Source organism: Rhinoderma darwinii, chromosome 1 (genome assembly GCF_050947455.1).
Source record: "Rhinoderma darwinii isolate aRhiDar2 chromosome 1, aRhiDar2.hap1, whole genome shotgun sequence".
NCBI classification, from domain to species: Eukaryota; Metazoa; Chordata; class Amphibia; order Anura; family Rhinodermatidae; genus Rhinoderma; species Rhinoderma darwinii.
In genome coordinates, this window is record NC_134687.1 from 660,745,230 (window position 1) to 660,757,807 (window position 12,578).

The window sequence follows — 12,578 nt, forward strand, 5'->3', positions numbered from 1 at the left end:
AGCAGAAGACAGGTCTAGAAGGAGGAGCACAGAGTAATGTAGAAGTAGAGGACAGGTATAGAAGGAGGAGCAGAGTAATGAAGAAGCAGAGGACAGGTCTAGACGGAGGAGCACAGAGTAATGTAGAAGCAGAGGACAGGTCTAGAAGGAGGAGCACAGAGTAATGTAGAAGGTGGTGGACTGTTCTAGAAGGTGGAGGACAGATCTAGAAGGAGGAGCACAGAGTAATGTAGAAGCAGAGGACAGGTCTAGAAGGAGAAGGACAGAGTAATGTAGAAGAAGGAGCACAGAGTAATGTAGAAGCAGAGGACAGGTCTAGAAGGAGGAGCACAGAGTAATGTAGAAGCAGAAAACAGGTCTAGAAGGAGGAGCACAGAGTAATGTAGAATCAGAGAACACATACACACTGGACTGCCGGGGCCTTCCGTACATACACACTGGGCTGCCGGGGCCTTCCGTACATACACGCTGGACTGCCGGGGCCTTCCGTACATACACGCTGGACGGCTGGGGCCTTCCGTACAGACACACGCTCGACTGGTGGGACCTTCCGCACACACACGCTGCACTGCCGGGACCTTCCGCACACACGCTGCACTGCCGGGACCTTCCGCACACACACGCTGGACTGCCGGTCTCCATGAACCGTGGTTGGTGTCTGTCAATCAGATGTTGAAAATAACGTTGGGCTGCGCTCCTGGATGGGATGTTCATGTGCTGTGAGGGTTCAGGTTGGATATCCCACAAGTTGTATAGAAAAACAACCCCAGAACTCAGTGGTAAAGATGAACGTAGAGATAAATGTGTTTTTTTTTAAATGCTTTTATTTCCAAAGTATAAATGGTTTATTGTGAAACCGGCGATTCTTTTAGGAGGTTTCGGCCTATCCCAGGCCTCTGTCACAATGGCATTAGTGATATAAAGAAAAGATATATATCAGTATTACATACATATAATGAATTGTCGCTCATGTTGGCATAGGTATGATACAGCGGTATTACACAGAAACTGACGGCAATGTAACATAGAGCAAAACACGTAACAAGAAAGCATCGATGACCATTAAATGACACATGGAAAGCGGGGATCTATCTGCTCACAGTATTAGGGAGCGGGTTAATATAGAACATGCTCCCTAATACAGAGAGCAGATAGATCCCCGCTTTCCATGTGTCATTTAATGGTCATCGATGCTTTCTTGTTACGCGTTTTACTCTGCTACATTGACGTCAGTTTCTGTGTAATAGTGCTGTATCATACCTATGCCAACTTGAGCCACTATTCATTATATGTATGTAATACTGATATATATCTTTTCTTTATATCACTAAAGCCATTGTGACAGAGGCCTGGGATAGGCCGAAACCTCCTAAAAGAATCGCCAGTTTCACAATAAACCATTTATACTCTAGAAATATAAGCATTTAGAAAACTCCACGTTTAACTCTACGTTCATCGTTACCACCCAGTGCTGGGGATGTTTTTCTATGTCATTCAGATGTGACCAAAGTCACTATCCGGTAAAACAATCTGCAAGGAAGGGGGGAATACTGTAATAAATAAGAATTTTAGATGTCTCTGAAGATCCAGGATCTCTGAGGTAACTTCTAATATCTGTAAAAACTTATATTAGGGGTGTATTAATGCATAAAGGGCATCTGTCACATTGACCACCAGTCTGATCTGTTGGCAGCATATTATATAGCAGGAGGACCTGAGCAGATTGTGTCTCTCCATTCACTTCAATAGGAGTTACAGATACCGCCTAACAAGGCCACCCAGAGGTGGAGCCGCATCTATCAGACATTTCTGGCATATCCTGGGGAGAAATGTCCGTGTTGGGAATACCCCTTTATTCCATGTGGTGACGGCTCTGAGAAGATGTTTCTCTCAATGATCAATAAGTGAGGTTCTGTATGTCACACATGATGTTGTCCCCTGGATGATTTCCATCTTCTCCTTTCTTCGTAAAGACGTCTGCAGTACTAGATCCTCCAGTGCCTCCAGTTTTCTCATCTTCTGCCCCACAACGTTCCTTCTCCTGAATGATCCACCAAGGATGGACAAGGACAGGAATGAGATGAGCAGAAGAATATTAAACTTCACCTTGGAGATCATCTACCTGTTGAGCGGAGAGGTAAACTTTTCTACATTATAGAACAAGTCACACATAGGTAAGGGGCAATACGTAATAGGAAGAATCCAGTGTCCTGTATAACAGCGTCCAGACCTTCCAAGTGACGTCAAGAAGCCACTAGCAGAAAAGCTGAAGATCAGCCACCAATATGGTCAGTTATGTGTCATGTCACCAATGCAGCAATAGTAATGTAGAGCAATGAGAATGACAAGGAACCAGGAGGATCAGGGTGACCTCTATATAGAAACATAGAAGATGACGGCAGGAGGAGAGCACAAGGTCCATCTAGTCGTCTCGTCCCCCCATATTATTTTATTTCCTTTTTAGTTTTGGCCTCGTTCTAGTTTCTCAATGTCTTTTTGTAGGTGAGGTGTCCAGTATTACAGATGTGGGGTCACTAGTGCTCTATACTGCGGGGTCACAATCTCCCTCTTTCTACTGAGGGGGGAATACTGTGTTCAGTTCTCGAAGTGTCTCTCTCCATACACAGGAGTACACAATAGTGAAGAAGACATCGGGTGACTGTACGACTCCCATCATCTATGAGTCAGGAGGATGCAGCAGTAGTCAGAACCCCATCACAGAGCCTCCCCCTCACTCCCGGATACATGAGAAGAAGATCTTAGAACTGATCTACAAGATGACTGAGCTGCTGACTGGAGAGGTGACACTGCTGGGAATGCTTGGAAATTCTACAGTAACAGCACTGGAGGTGTCTGGGTGATGACTGTATCATTGTGTGTGTCAGGTTCCTATAAGGTGTCAAGATGTCACTGTCTATTTCTCCATGGAGGAGTGGGAGTATCTAGAAGGACACAAGGATCTGTACGAGGAGGTCATGATGGAGAACTACCGGCCGTGCACATCACAAGGTGAGAAGAGACCGAGATATATAGTAGTAGTGCAGTTACTGGACAGTGCAGAAACTCAGGTTTTAAGCAACCAGGGAGCATGTACAGCAGAGAGGTTTTTCTCCGTTTTTGCTTGGGTGTAAAGCCTGGAATAGGGCCTGGTTTGCTGGAGTGTGAAGAAGGGCGGGCTTCCACTCCATACAGACAGTCCATGTCTTGGGCTGTCTGATGAGCCTAGTTAGGCTTCACCTGAGACGGCTCTTTAATTCAGGTGTGTGCAGGTGTGTGCAGTTCACACAGGGCTCTCAGTCTGGGGAAGACAGACATGCTAGCCTGTGAGAGTCACTACCGTGTAAGGTAAAGCTGTGAAGGTTTTTGAGGTATTGGGCACAAGGCTCAGTGACTCGTAGTCAGGGACACTGAATGTGTTAGTTAGAGGCTGGACGGCCTAGGGTTTATTTTGTATGTTTATGTTGTAAAACTGCTTGCTGTGGTGAAGACAATAAGGGTATGTTCACACGATGAGAGGCATTTACGTGTGAAAAGACAGACTGTTTACAGCTGCTTCGTTTCACACGTAAATGCTCCTCCTCGTATTTTGCGAGGCGTCTGAGACGCTCGTAAATCTTGAGCTGTGCTTCATTGAGTTCAATGAAGAACAGCTCAAATTGCCGAGGCAGTCCATTTACAGCTGTCAAATGACAACGCGTAAATGACAGGTCGTCTGCACAATACGTCGGCAAACCCATTCAAATGAATGGGCAGATTTTTGCCGACGTATTGTAGCCCTATTTTCAGACGTAAAACGAGGCATAATACGCCTCGTTTACGTCTGAAAATAGGTCGTGTGAACCCAGCCTAAAGCTAGCTGCGGCTGGTTTTAACTTTTATTCCATGAGTTGGAGTGAACTTTCTATGTGTGCCAACCATCTCACCCGGGAGATGGCGATCCTGTGAGCTAAGTGGTCCCCAGGTTGTCACAAAATAGATCTGTACATGGAGAACTACCGGCCGCGCACATCACAAGGTAAGAAGAGACGGATAGATATATATTGGCCATTACTGTAGGCACAGGCTGGAACGGGCGACCATGTTGAAGTCTTAATACCGTCATGTGCAGTACATATACACGTGTGTACAATAACGTGTATACGATTTCGGCTCCTTTTACATCATGTTAGATCCCTTCGTTTCGTGCTGCCGGCTGCTCATTACTCTGTATTAGAGGTCACATTACATTGTGCAGCGCTGGCAGTCGTTCTGGATACAGGAGCCATGGAGATGAGCAGGACGCTCTGTCTCCTAATGCAGAGTTATGGGCAGCCGGCAGCACAGACTATGGGCAGTCCGTGCTGTAGTTAGAAGTAAACATGATAATACAAGTCATTTAGAAAGACTATTATCGGCACACACCGGCAGTATAATAGTTTTCTATATAATGTCAGTATAACCGGAGGTTCTCTTTAATATTACAAGTTATGGGTACTAGATTCTGGAGACGGGACGATGATCCAGGGATTTATTGTGATTTACGGATTTGGAGTCGGGGAGGAGTTTTTCCCATAATTAGACAATTTTCATCCACCTCATGGAGGGTTTTGTCTTCCTCTGGATCAACACGGTCGAATTATAGGTTGCACTTGATGGACTTGTGTCTTTTTTCATCCTTAGTAACTGTAACACAGAATGTATGGAGCAAAATTTACCACTAATATAAAGTACAATGTGTTCTGAAAAACAATCTCACAATGACTTGGATAAAAAAAAAAAATCTTATTCCCACTTGTGCTATTTACACCTTCTGTAGGTCATTATTATTATTTTTTATTTCATTGAATATTTGATTTTGTTTTTTTCACTTTAGTTTAAAAAAATATATATATTTTCACAATACAGCAGTTATGTCTCCTCGATACACAGAAGCTGAATCATTCACTATCAGCTGAATTCGTAAGTGAAGTGAACTGACGACTCGGCTGAGAGCGGGTCCTGTGTGTCCATGTTTTTCACCTTAGATGTGATTGATATTATTGTGATCCTGTGAGTTAGAGACACAGGACCCGCTCTCAGCCGAGTCATCAGTTCACTTCACTTACGGATTCGGCTGATAGCGAATGATCCAGCTCCTGTGTATAGAGGAGACATAACAGCTGCATCGTGAAAACAAAAATCAAAACTTTAATAAGTGACAATCCAAAAAAAATGTGTTTAAACACTTAAAGTCTATCTGTGTGTGTGTGTGTGTGTGTGTGTATATATATATATATATATATATATATATATATATATATATTGTTTTTAATTAATTAAAGAAAGAAATAAAGCAAAATACTGGCTACAGAGGTGTAAAAACTGTTAGGGCATGACCACACGTGGCGGATTTCCTCCGCAACTGTCCGCATCAATGCCGCACAGAATCTGCGTCGCAGATTCTGCTGCGGATCTGCACAAAATGTGCAGAAAATTGATGCGGACTAGCTGCTGCGGACTGCGGGAAAAGTGCTTCCCTTCTCCCTATCAGTGCAGGATAGAGAGAAGGGACAGCACTTTCCCTAGTGAAAGTAAAAGAATTTCATACTTACCGCCCGTTGTCTTGGTGACGCGTCCCTCTTTCGGCATCCAGCCCGACCTCCCTGGATGACGCGCCAGTCCATGTGACCGCTGCAGCCTGTGCTTGGCCTGTGATTGGCTGCAGCCGTCACTTACACTGAAACGTCATCCTGGGAGGCCGGACTGGAGACAGACGCAGGGAGTTCTCGGTAAGTATGAACTTATATGTTTTTTTACAGATACATGTATATTGAGATCGGTAGTCACTGTCCCGGGTGCAGAAACAGTTACTGCCGATCGCTTAACTCTTTCAGCACCCTGGACAGTGACTATTTACTGACGTCTCCTAGCAACGCTCCCGTCATTACGGGAGCCCCATTGACTTCCTCAGTCTGGCTGTAGACCTAGAAATACATAGGTCCAGCCAGAATGAAGAAATGTCATGGTAGTAAAACCAATACGCTCCGCAGCACACATAAGATCTGCGGACTTCATTGCGGAATTTTGACTCTCCATTGAAGTCAATGGAGAAATTCCGCCATGAGTCCGCCACTGCTCCGCAACAGACAGAGCATGCTGCGGACACCAAATTCCGCTCCGCAGCCTATGCTCCGCAGCAGAATTTTACGCCTCGTCTAAACGAACACTGCTAAATTAAAGTGTAAGTCAATGGACAAACGGCACCGCTGCGGATTAACGCTGCGGAGTGTCCGCAGCGGAATTTAAGTGAAATTCCGCCACGTGTGAACCCGCCCTTAAGGCGTCACCTGCTTATTATCCTCTTAAAGGCGGTGTAGAGGATAATAAGCGGGTGACACATTTTTTGGTTGCAGGGAACTCTCAAAGTAGAGGCGTCCTGTGTTCCCCCCCCCCCCTTTTCATGTATATCCATGTCCACAGAACACAGATACAGTTAAATACTATGGTGGAGTAGGGAGCCGTCAGCGCCCCGCCATTCACTCTGGTAGGTCACAGTCTACTTCAGGCCTGCGACTTACAAGGTGCAGGAACATCGGCACCGGTAGTGAGGACCTCAACATTGTAATCTCAGCTCTGATCAGTAAACCTAGAAGTGTAGAGAGAAGTGTCTGATATATAGACCGATATACAGTAGTCATGTATTCCGTCACTGTGTGTTTCCTACAGATGGATCCAGTAGGAGAAATCCACCAGAGAGATGTCCCAGTCCTCTGTATTCCCAGGACTGTCCAGAGGAAAATCACAATGTCCCAGAGAATCATCAGGTGGATGAAGCTGAGCCCTATACCAGATCTATATAGGGGGGTGTGGAGCTTTTTGGTCCTGCGGTCATAGATGGGGTCATAGATTTTGGTGGTTTCTTATGTTGATCTGTTAGATTCTTCGCACTCTCTGCTGTATTGTACTGAATTGTTACATATGTGAAATCAGAGGGAAGATCTGACTAATAATAAAGTGGAGGATGAAGAAGAGCGGGTGAGGGGCGATCAACCGTGTAAGAGTGAAGTGGAGGAGGAAATTCCAGGAGGTGTTACCAGAGGTCAGTAATAATGAATTTAGAAAGTGAGTTGGGAGGTTTGGTAAGGTGGGGTTCCTCCTTAGTTCTACATTACAGTAACACGTCAGACAATGTGTTATACATAGTGCAGGACCTGAGGGAGCTGTGACTGCACATAGAAGCTCTCTACAAGGTGATCTATGACTCCGGTCATGCACTAGGCTTAGTGTCAGATTTTGGGGAGCACCAGCTGCGATTAACATCCGGGATCTGAGAAAACTTAGTTTAACCACTTGAGCACCGAGATCAATGCTGATAGGCGGCTCTCGTTGATATTTCAGTGTTGTTTTTTTGTGGCGTTTTTCCTTCCTTTTTTGTGTTTTTTTTGAGGCAGACGTTACATGACAGTTTATAGTAAAATATAAAATGCACGGCACACAATTGTTGTTTTTTTTTTCTTCTGCCCTTTTGATTAAAAAAAAAAAAAAAATTCCAGATGAGTCGCTTGTAAAACACGCATGAAATTTATGCCATTTTTTACAACTCAAGAATTGACACGCAGCAAATTTGTTGCAGAAATTTCTGTGACTTTTTCCATTCATCTGTATGAGGTTTGCAGAAATTCATGCACAAAACTTTTCTATTCACATGAGTCTCATCTGCAGAAGTTTCTGTAGCAAATCTGCGACTTGTGAATTTACTATAAATGTCAGTACATTGTGGAGGAACTACGTACAGCCAATCATTTACATTTTGCGGGAAAGGGTTAAACATCATTTTGTTATAGTCCATAACAAAAAAAACATAAATTTTGGTACTTTTTAAATTTATTTGGTTTATATTTAATATGAGGCTGGGACAAGAATTGAGGAATTATTAGAAAACACACAAGGTCCCCATGACAACTCTGCACACGAGTCATGAGGGGAGATGTTTTTTCCTATTTGGGGGTAATCTAATCTTCCAGATCCATGACTATTAGGAAGCTCGTATTTCACATGTAATTATTGTACATACAAAGACGTATCAGTGATGATCACCTGCACTCAGAGGCCACTTCACTAGGTCCACGTTATTAGTACTTGATAGGATCCTCTTTCCCCTTAGAACAGCCTGAATTCTTAGTGGAGTGATAGAACAATGTACTGGAAACCTTCATTACAGATTCTGATTGATAACCTCACTCCGTCTATTCCACTGCATCCTAAAGATGTTCTATAATACTGGGGCCCGGTGACTGAGTAGCCATTAGGATATACAGACCTCATTGTCATGTCCGTGATTTCAGCCAGAGATGTGTGCTGTGTGTCATGACGCATTATCTGTGGCCAAGATTAGATTGTCAATGACCATATTAGGTTCTTGTAATAAAGTGATTCCCAGTTGGTATTAAAGGGTCAAATGTTTTAGCAGAGGACAGGTGGGATTGTCAGACAAGGTTTTATTTTTTTAATTTTTTAATTTTTTTTTCAAGTTAAGGTTTATGTAATATAAGTGGTGACTGGGTGTAGGCCAGAATCCCGGACTTTATCATTGATAGTTTTTCAAGCACACCTATGTTTTTATCCTAAAGTTCAAAATAGTCACGCTCCTCAGTCCCCTATGATGTTGTGGTAACTGCATAATGTTGCGATTTTCTAAAAAAACAAATTTTTACCGTAACGTGAGAATCCTGCAGCTTATTAGTTATTATTGCAAAATACTTGCAGCACACATTAGACATCTAGGGCAAAGTGCACATGGGAGTCAGAGAAATGCTGGAACTTCAGAAAATATCTATAACAAAGCAGACAGAGATGCAAGAAGTTACTACAAGGATTACATGAGTCAGGTAGGCTATGAGTACAGGGAGCTTTACCGGAGAGAGTCACCCCCATTTTCTGCAGTCCGTCTAATCTCTTGGGACTGAATTTGCAGGACAACCGAGGGTGGACAACAAATTATAGAATGGAGTCATCTAGTGGCAGTAGCTTCATGCGGATTTTGCAAGCAAAATTGCTTGATATCCGGTATACTATTAGATTATCACTAGTTTTTAATGAAAAGTTATTGTCCATTTTAGAGTGTTTTTCAAAGATTTATAAGGCTGGAATCAGGCATTCAGTTTTTGTGGCAGTATTTGGTGCAGTTTTTTGAGCCAAAGCCAGTGGTGTTTTTAAAGGGAATGGCTCAAACCTTTCCTTCCTGCTGGATCCAAAAACTACATGCAGCCTAATATGTCATAAATTTGTCTACTTGTCTAAAAATCACAAAATCCATTTTTAATCCTTACAGAAGATGTCAGAAAGAACTCTGAGGGAAACGTGATGTTTTCGATAAATTATGAAGTAGAAGATGAAGAAATCATGCAGCAGTCTTCAGGAAAAAACCTGATTATCATTAATATACATCCAGGACTAGACAGTAAAGATCTATCGTATAATTCCCCTAATCATGAGGAACCTTCTCCTGACCAATCACAGATAGTTACCACAAAAACAGCACAGAAAGGGGGTAAAAGGTTTCAATGTGGTAAACAGGTCACAAAAATCTCAGGTCTTTTTAACCACAGAAGAAGTCACACAGTCGATAAGCCGTATTCATGTTCAGAATGTTGGAAATGTTTTACATACAAATCACATCTTGTTATACATGAGAGAAGTCACACAGGAGAGAAGCCATATTCATGTTCAGAACGTGAGAAATGTTTTACACATAAATCAGGTCTCGTTATACATGAGAGAAGTCACACAGGAGAGAAGCCGTATTCATGTTCAGAATGTGGGAAATGTTTTGCATACAAATCAAATCTTACTACACATGAGAGAAGTCACACAGGGGAGAAGCCGTATTCATGTTCAGAATGTGAGAAATGTTTTACACATAAATCACATCTTATTATACATGATAGAAGTCACACAGGAGAGAAGCCGTATTCATGTTCAGAATGTGGGAAATGTTTTGCATACAAATCAAATCTTACTACACATGAGAGAAGTCACACAGGAGAGAAGCCGTATTCATGTTCAGAATGTGAGAAATGTTTTACAGATAAATCACATCTTGTTATACATGAAAGAAGTCACACAGGAGAGAAGCCGTATTCATGTTCAGAATGTGAGAAATGCTTTACACAAAAATCAAGTCTTACTTCACATAAGAGAAGTCACTCAGGAGACGAGCTGTATTCATGTTCAGAATGTGGGAAATGTTTTACAGATAAATCACATCTTGTTACACATGAGAGAAGTCACACAGGAGAGAAGCCGTATTCATGTTCAGAATGTGAGAAATGTTTTACAGATAAATCACATCTTGTTACACATGAGAGAATTCATACAGGAGAGAAGCCGTATTCATGTTCAGAATGTGGGAAATGCTTTTCAAGAAAATCAAATCTTATTACACATAAGAGAAGTCACACAGGAGAGAAGCCGTATTCATGTTCAGAATGTGGGAAATGCTTTACACAAAAATCAATTCTTGTTACACATGAGAGAAGTCACACAGGAGAGAAGCCGTATTCATGTTCAGAATGTGGAAAATGTTTTACAGTTAAATCACGTCTTGTTAAACATGAGAGAAGTCACACAGGAGAGAAGCCGTATTCATGTTCACAATGTGGGAAATGTTTTAAATATAAATCATGTCTTGTTACACATGAGAGAAGTCACACAGGAGAGAAGCCTTATTCATGCTCAGAATGTGGGAAATGTTTTACAGTTAAATCACGTCTTGTTAAACATGAGAGAAGTCACACCGGAGAGAAGCCGTATTCATGTTCAGAATGTGGGAAATGTTTTACACAAAAATCATGTCTTGTTACACATGAGAGAAGTCACACAGGAGAGAAGCCATATTCATGTTCAGAATGTGGGAAATGTTTTACACAAAAATCACATCTTGTTATACATGAGAGAATTCACACAGGAGAGAAGCCGTATTCATGTTCAGAATGTGGAAAATTCTTTACACGAAAATGCACTCTGGTTAGACATGTGAAAACTCACAGAGGGGAGAAGTCATTTTGATGTTGTATATATGGAAAATGTTTTACATGGAAATAAAATGTTGAAACTCTAACTATATTCTTGTTTGGAATGTGGGAAAAGCTAAAAGAGCAAAAAAAGATTTTTAACTCATCAGGTTATTCACAGACAATAACCCCCTGGCGACGCTGCCAATTATTGCCTTGTGAACACAGCCCCATTGCTTTAAAATTTGATGTGTCACTTTGAGATTAATCTAAATGTCCTTTAACCTTTCCCGATATCTGGCGCGTAGATTCAGCACTGTTGGAAAAGCATTTCCACAAACCACTGTACATGTATGACACGGAGTCTGCACCATCACCAGTGGGTGTCAGCTGTACAGTCCTGGGCAAAATTTTAGAGAATTACACAAATTTTGTTTTTCACAAAATTTGCTGCTTCAGTTTTTATAGCGGTAATTTGCATTAACTCTAGATTATTATGAAGAGTGATCAGATGAATTGTAATTAATTGCAAAGTCATTCCTTGTCATGAAATTTAACTTAATCACAAAAACCACCATTTCCACTGCATCTTCTCGTTAGCTCAGGAGAACGTGTTAACGAGGACAAGGCAGATGATATCACTCCGTCAAGCTGATTGACTTATAGGAGAAGATTGGTTGCTTTAAAAGGGGGATTTTTTTTAACACGTCCCTTTTGCCCATTAAGGACAGTGGCGTGATAGGAATGTCTGCGTGGCTGTGCTCTTCCATGCTGAACACTGCCGATGCCATGCACTGCTAGCCTCCAGAGGCCACTGCTGAAAACCCTGGCGAGACCCCTGGAGTCTGTGGTAAAATTTAAGCAGACCAATTGACCATCCTGACTCCCTCTCCCTTCTTTAAATGTATGTGGTGCTGGTCTGCTGTGACACCACAGATATCTTGGCTGGCCTGCTGTGATACTGCCGCTACTGTGCTATTGTCTCTTTGCTGCTCCACCTGTGTTTCCCCACCTATGATGGTAGACCTGGCCTCCCTGTAGCTGGGGGATTAATCCATCTTAGGTTCTCTGGAGTGCCCTGAACTTTTCACTTGAACGCATTTGAGGAATAGGTTGCTAAACATAAAAGCGAGCCACTAGATAAGCTATCTATATTTTATATATGCTAGCCTGCTCTCAGGAAACAGTTGGCTGAATACTTGTGATGAAACCTGGGACAAATGTACGTTGAATTTGCAGGAAGGTTATTTTTCTGCATGGTCCTTTATGTGCTTAGTCTACAATGGTCCGCAATAGCCGGTAACCGTGTGCAATAAGGATCTATATCAAGCTTTTCATCTCAGTGATTGGATGCTACAGATGACGGAATACAAAGTAAAAGCTGAGTAAAAATCTGTGATAAATCCTGGATAAATCTGCAGTAACTCATTAGCAAGTTAATACATGGATTTGTTGTGGATATTTCAACGTTAAATAATTGCTCCAGATTCATTCATATTTATTTTCTTAAGATAAAGTGTCGGAAAAAAACGCTCACAGGAAAAAGAAGCGACATGCCCGATCTTGAGGCGTTTTTCACCTCAAAAACCCCATTAAAATCAATGGGAG

General features: G+C 42.2%; 1 protein-coding gene and 1 pseudogene across 1 annotated transcript in view; both read left to right on the forward strand.

Moving 5' to 3' along the window:
- The window catches only part of LOC142707956 (uncharacterized), a 150,863-nt gene extending 144,045 nt beyond the window's left edge, over positions 1-6,818 (forward strand). The window contains exons 5-8 of the mRNA XM_075848354.1: positions 2,044-2,137; positions 2,628-2,801; positions 2,886-3,009; positions 6,685-6,818. Coding sequence (XP_075704469.1) covers positions 2,044-2,137; positions 2,628-2,801; positions 2,886-3,009; positions 6,685-6,818 — 526 coding nt within the window. The remainder of the gene's footprint in view (positions 1-2,043; positions 2,138-2,627; positions 2,802-2,885; positions 3,010-6,684) is intronic.
- Positions 6,819-6,936: 118 nt separating this feature from the next.
- LOC142664346 (uncharacterized) lies at positions 6,937-11,046 on the forward strand (annotated as a pseudogene).
- Positions 11,047-12,578: the final 1,532 nt, after the last annotated feature.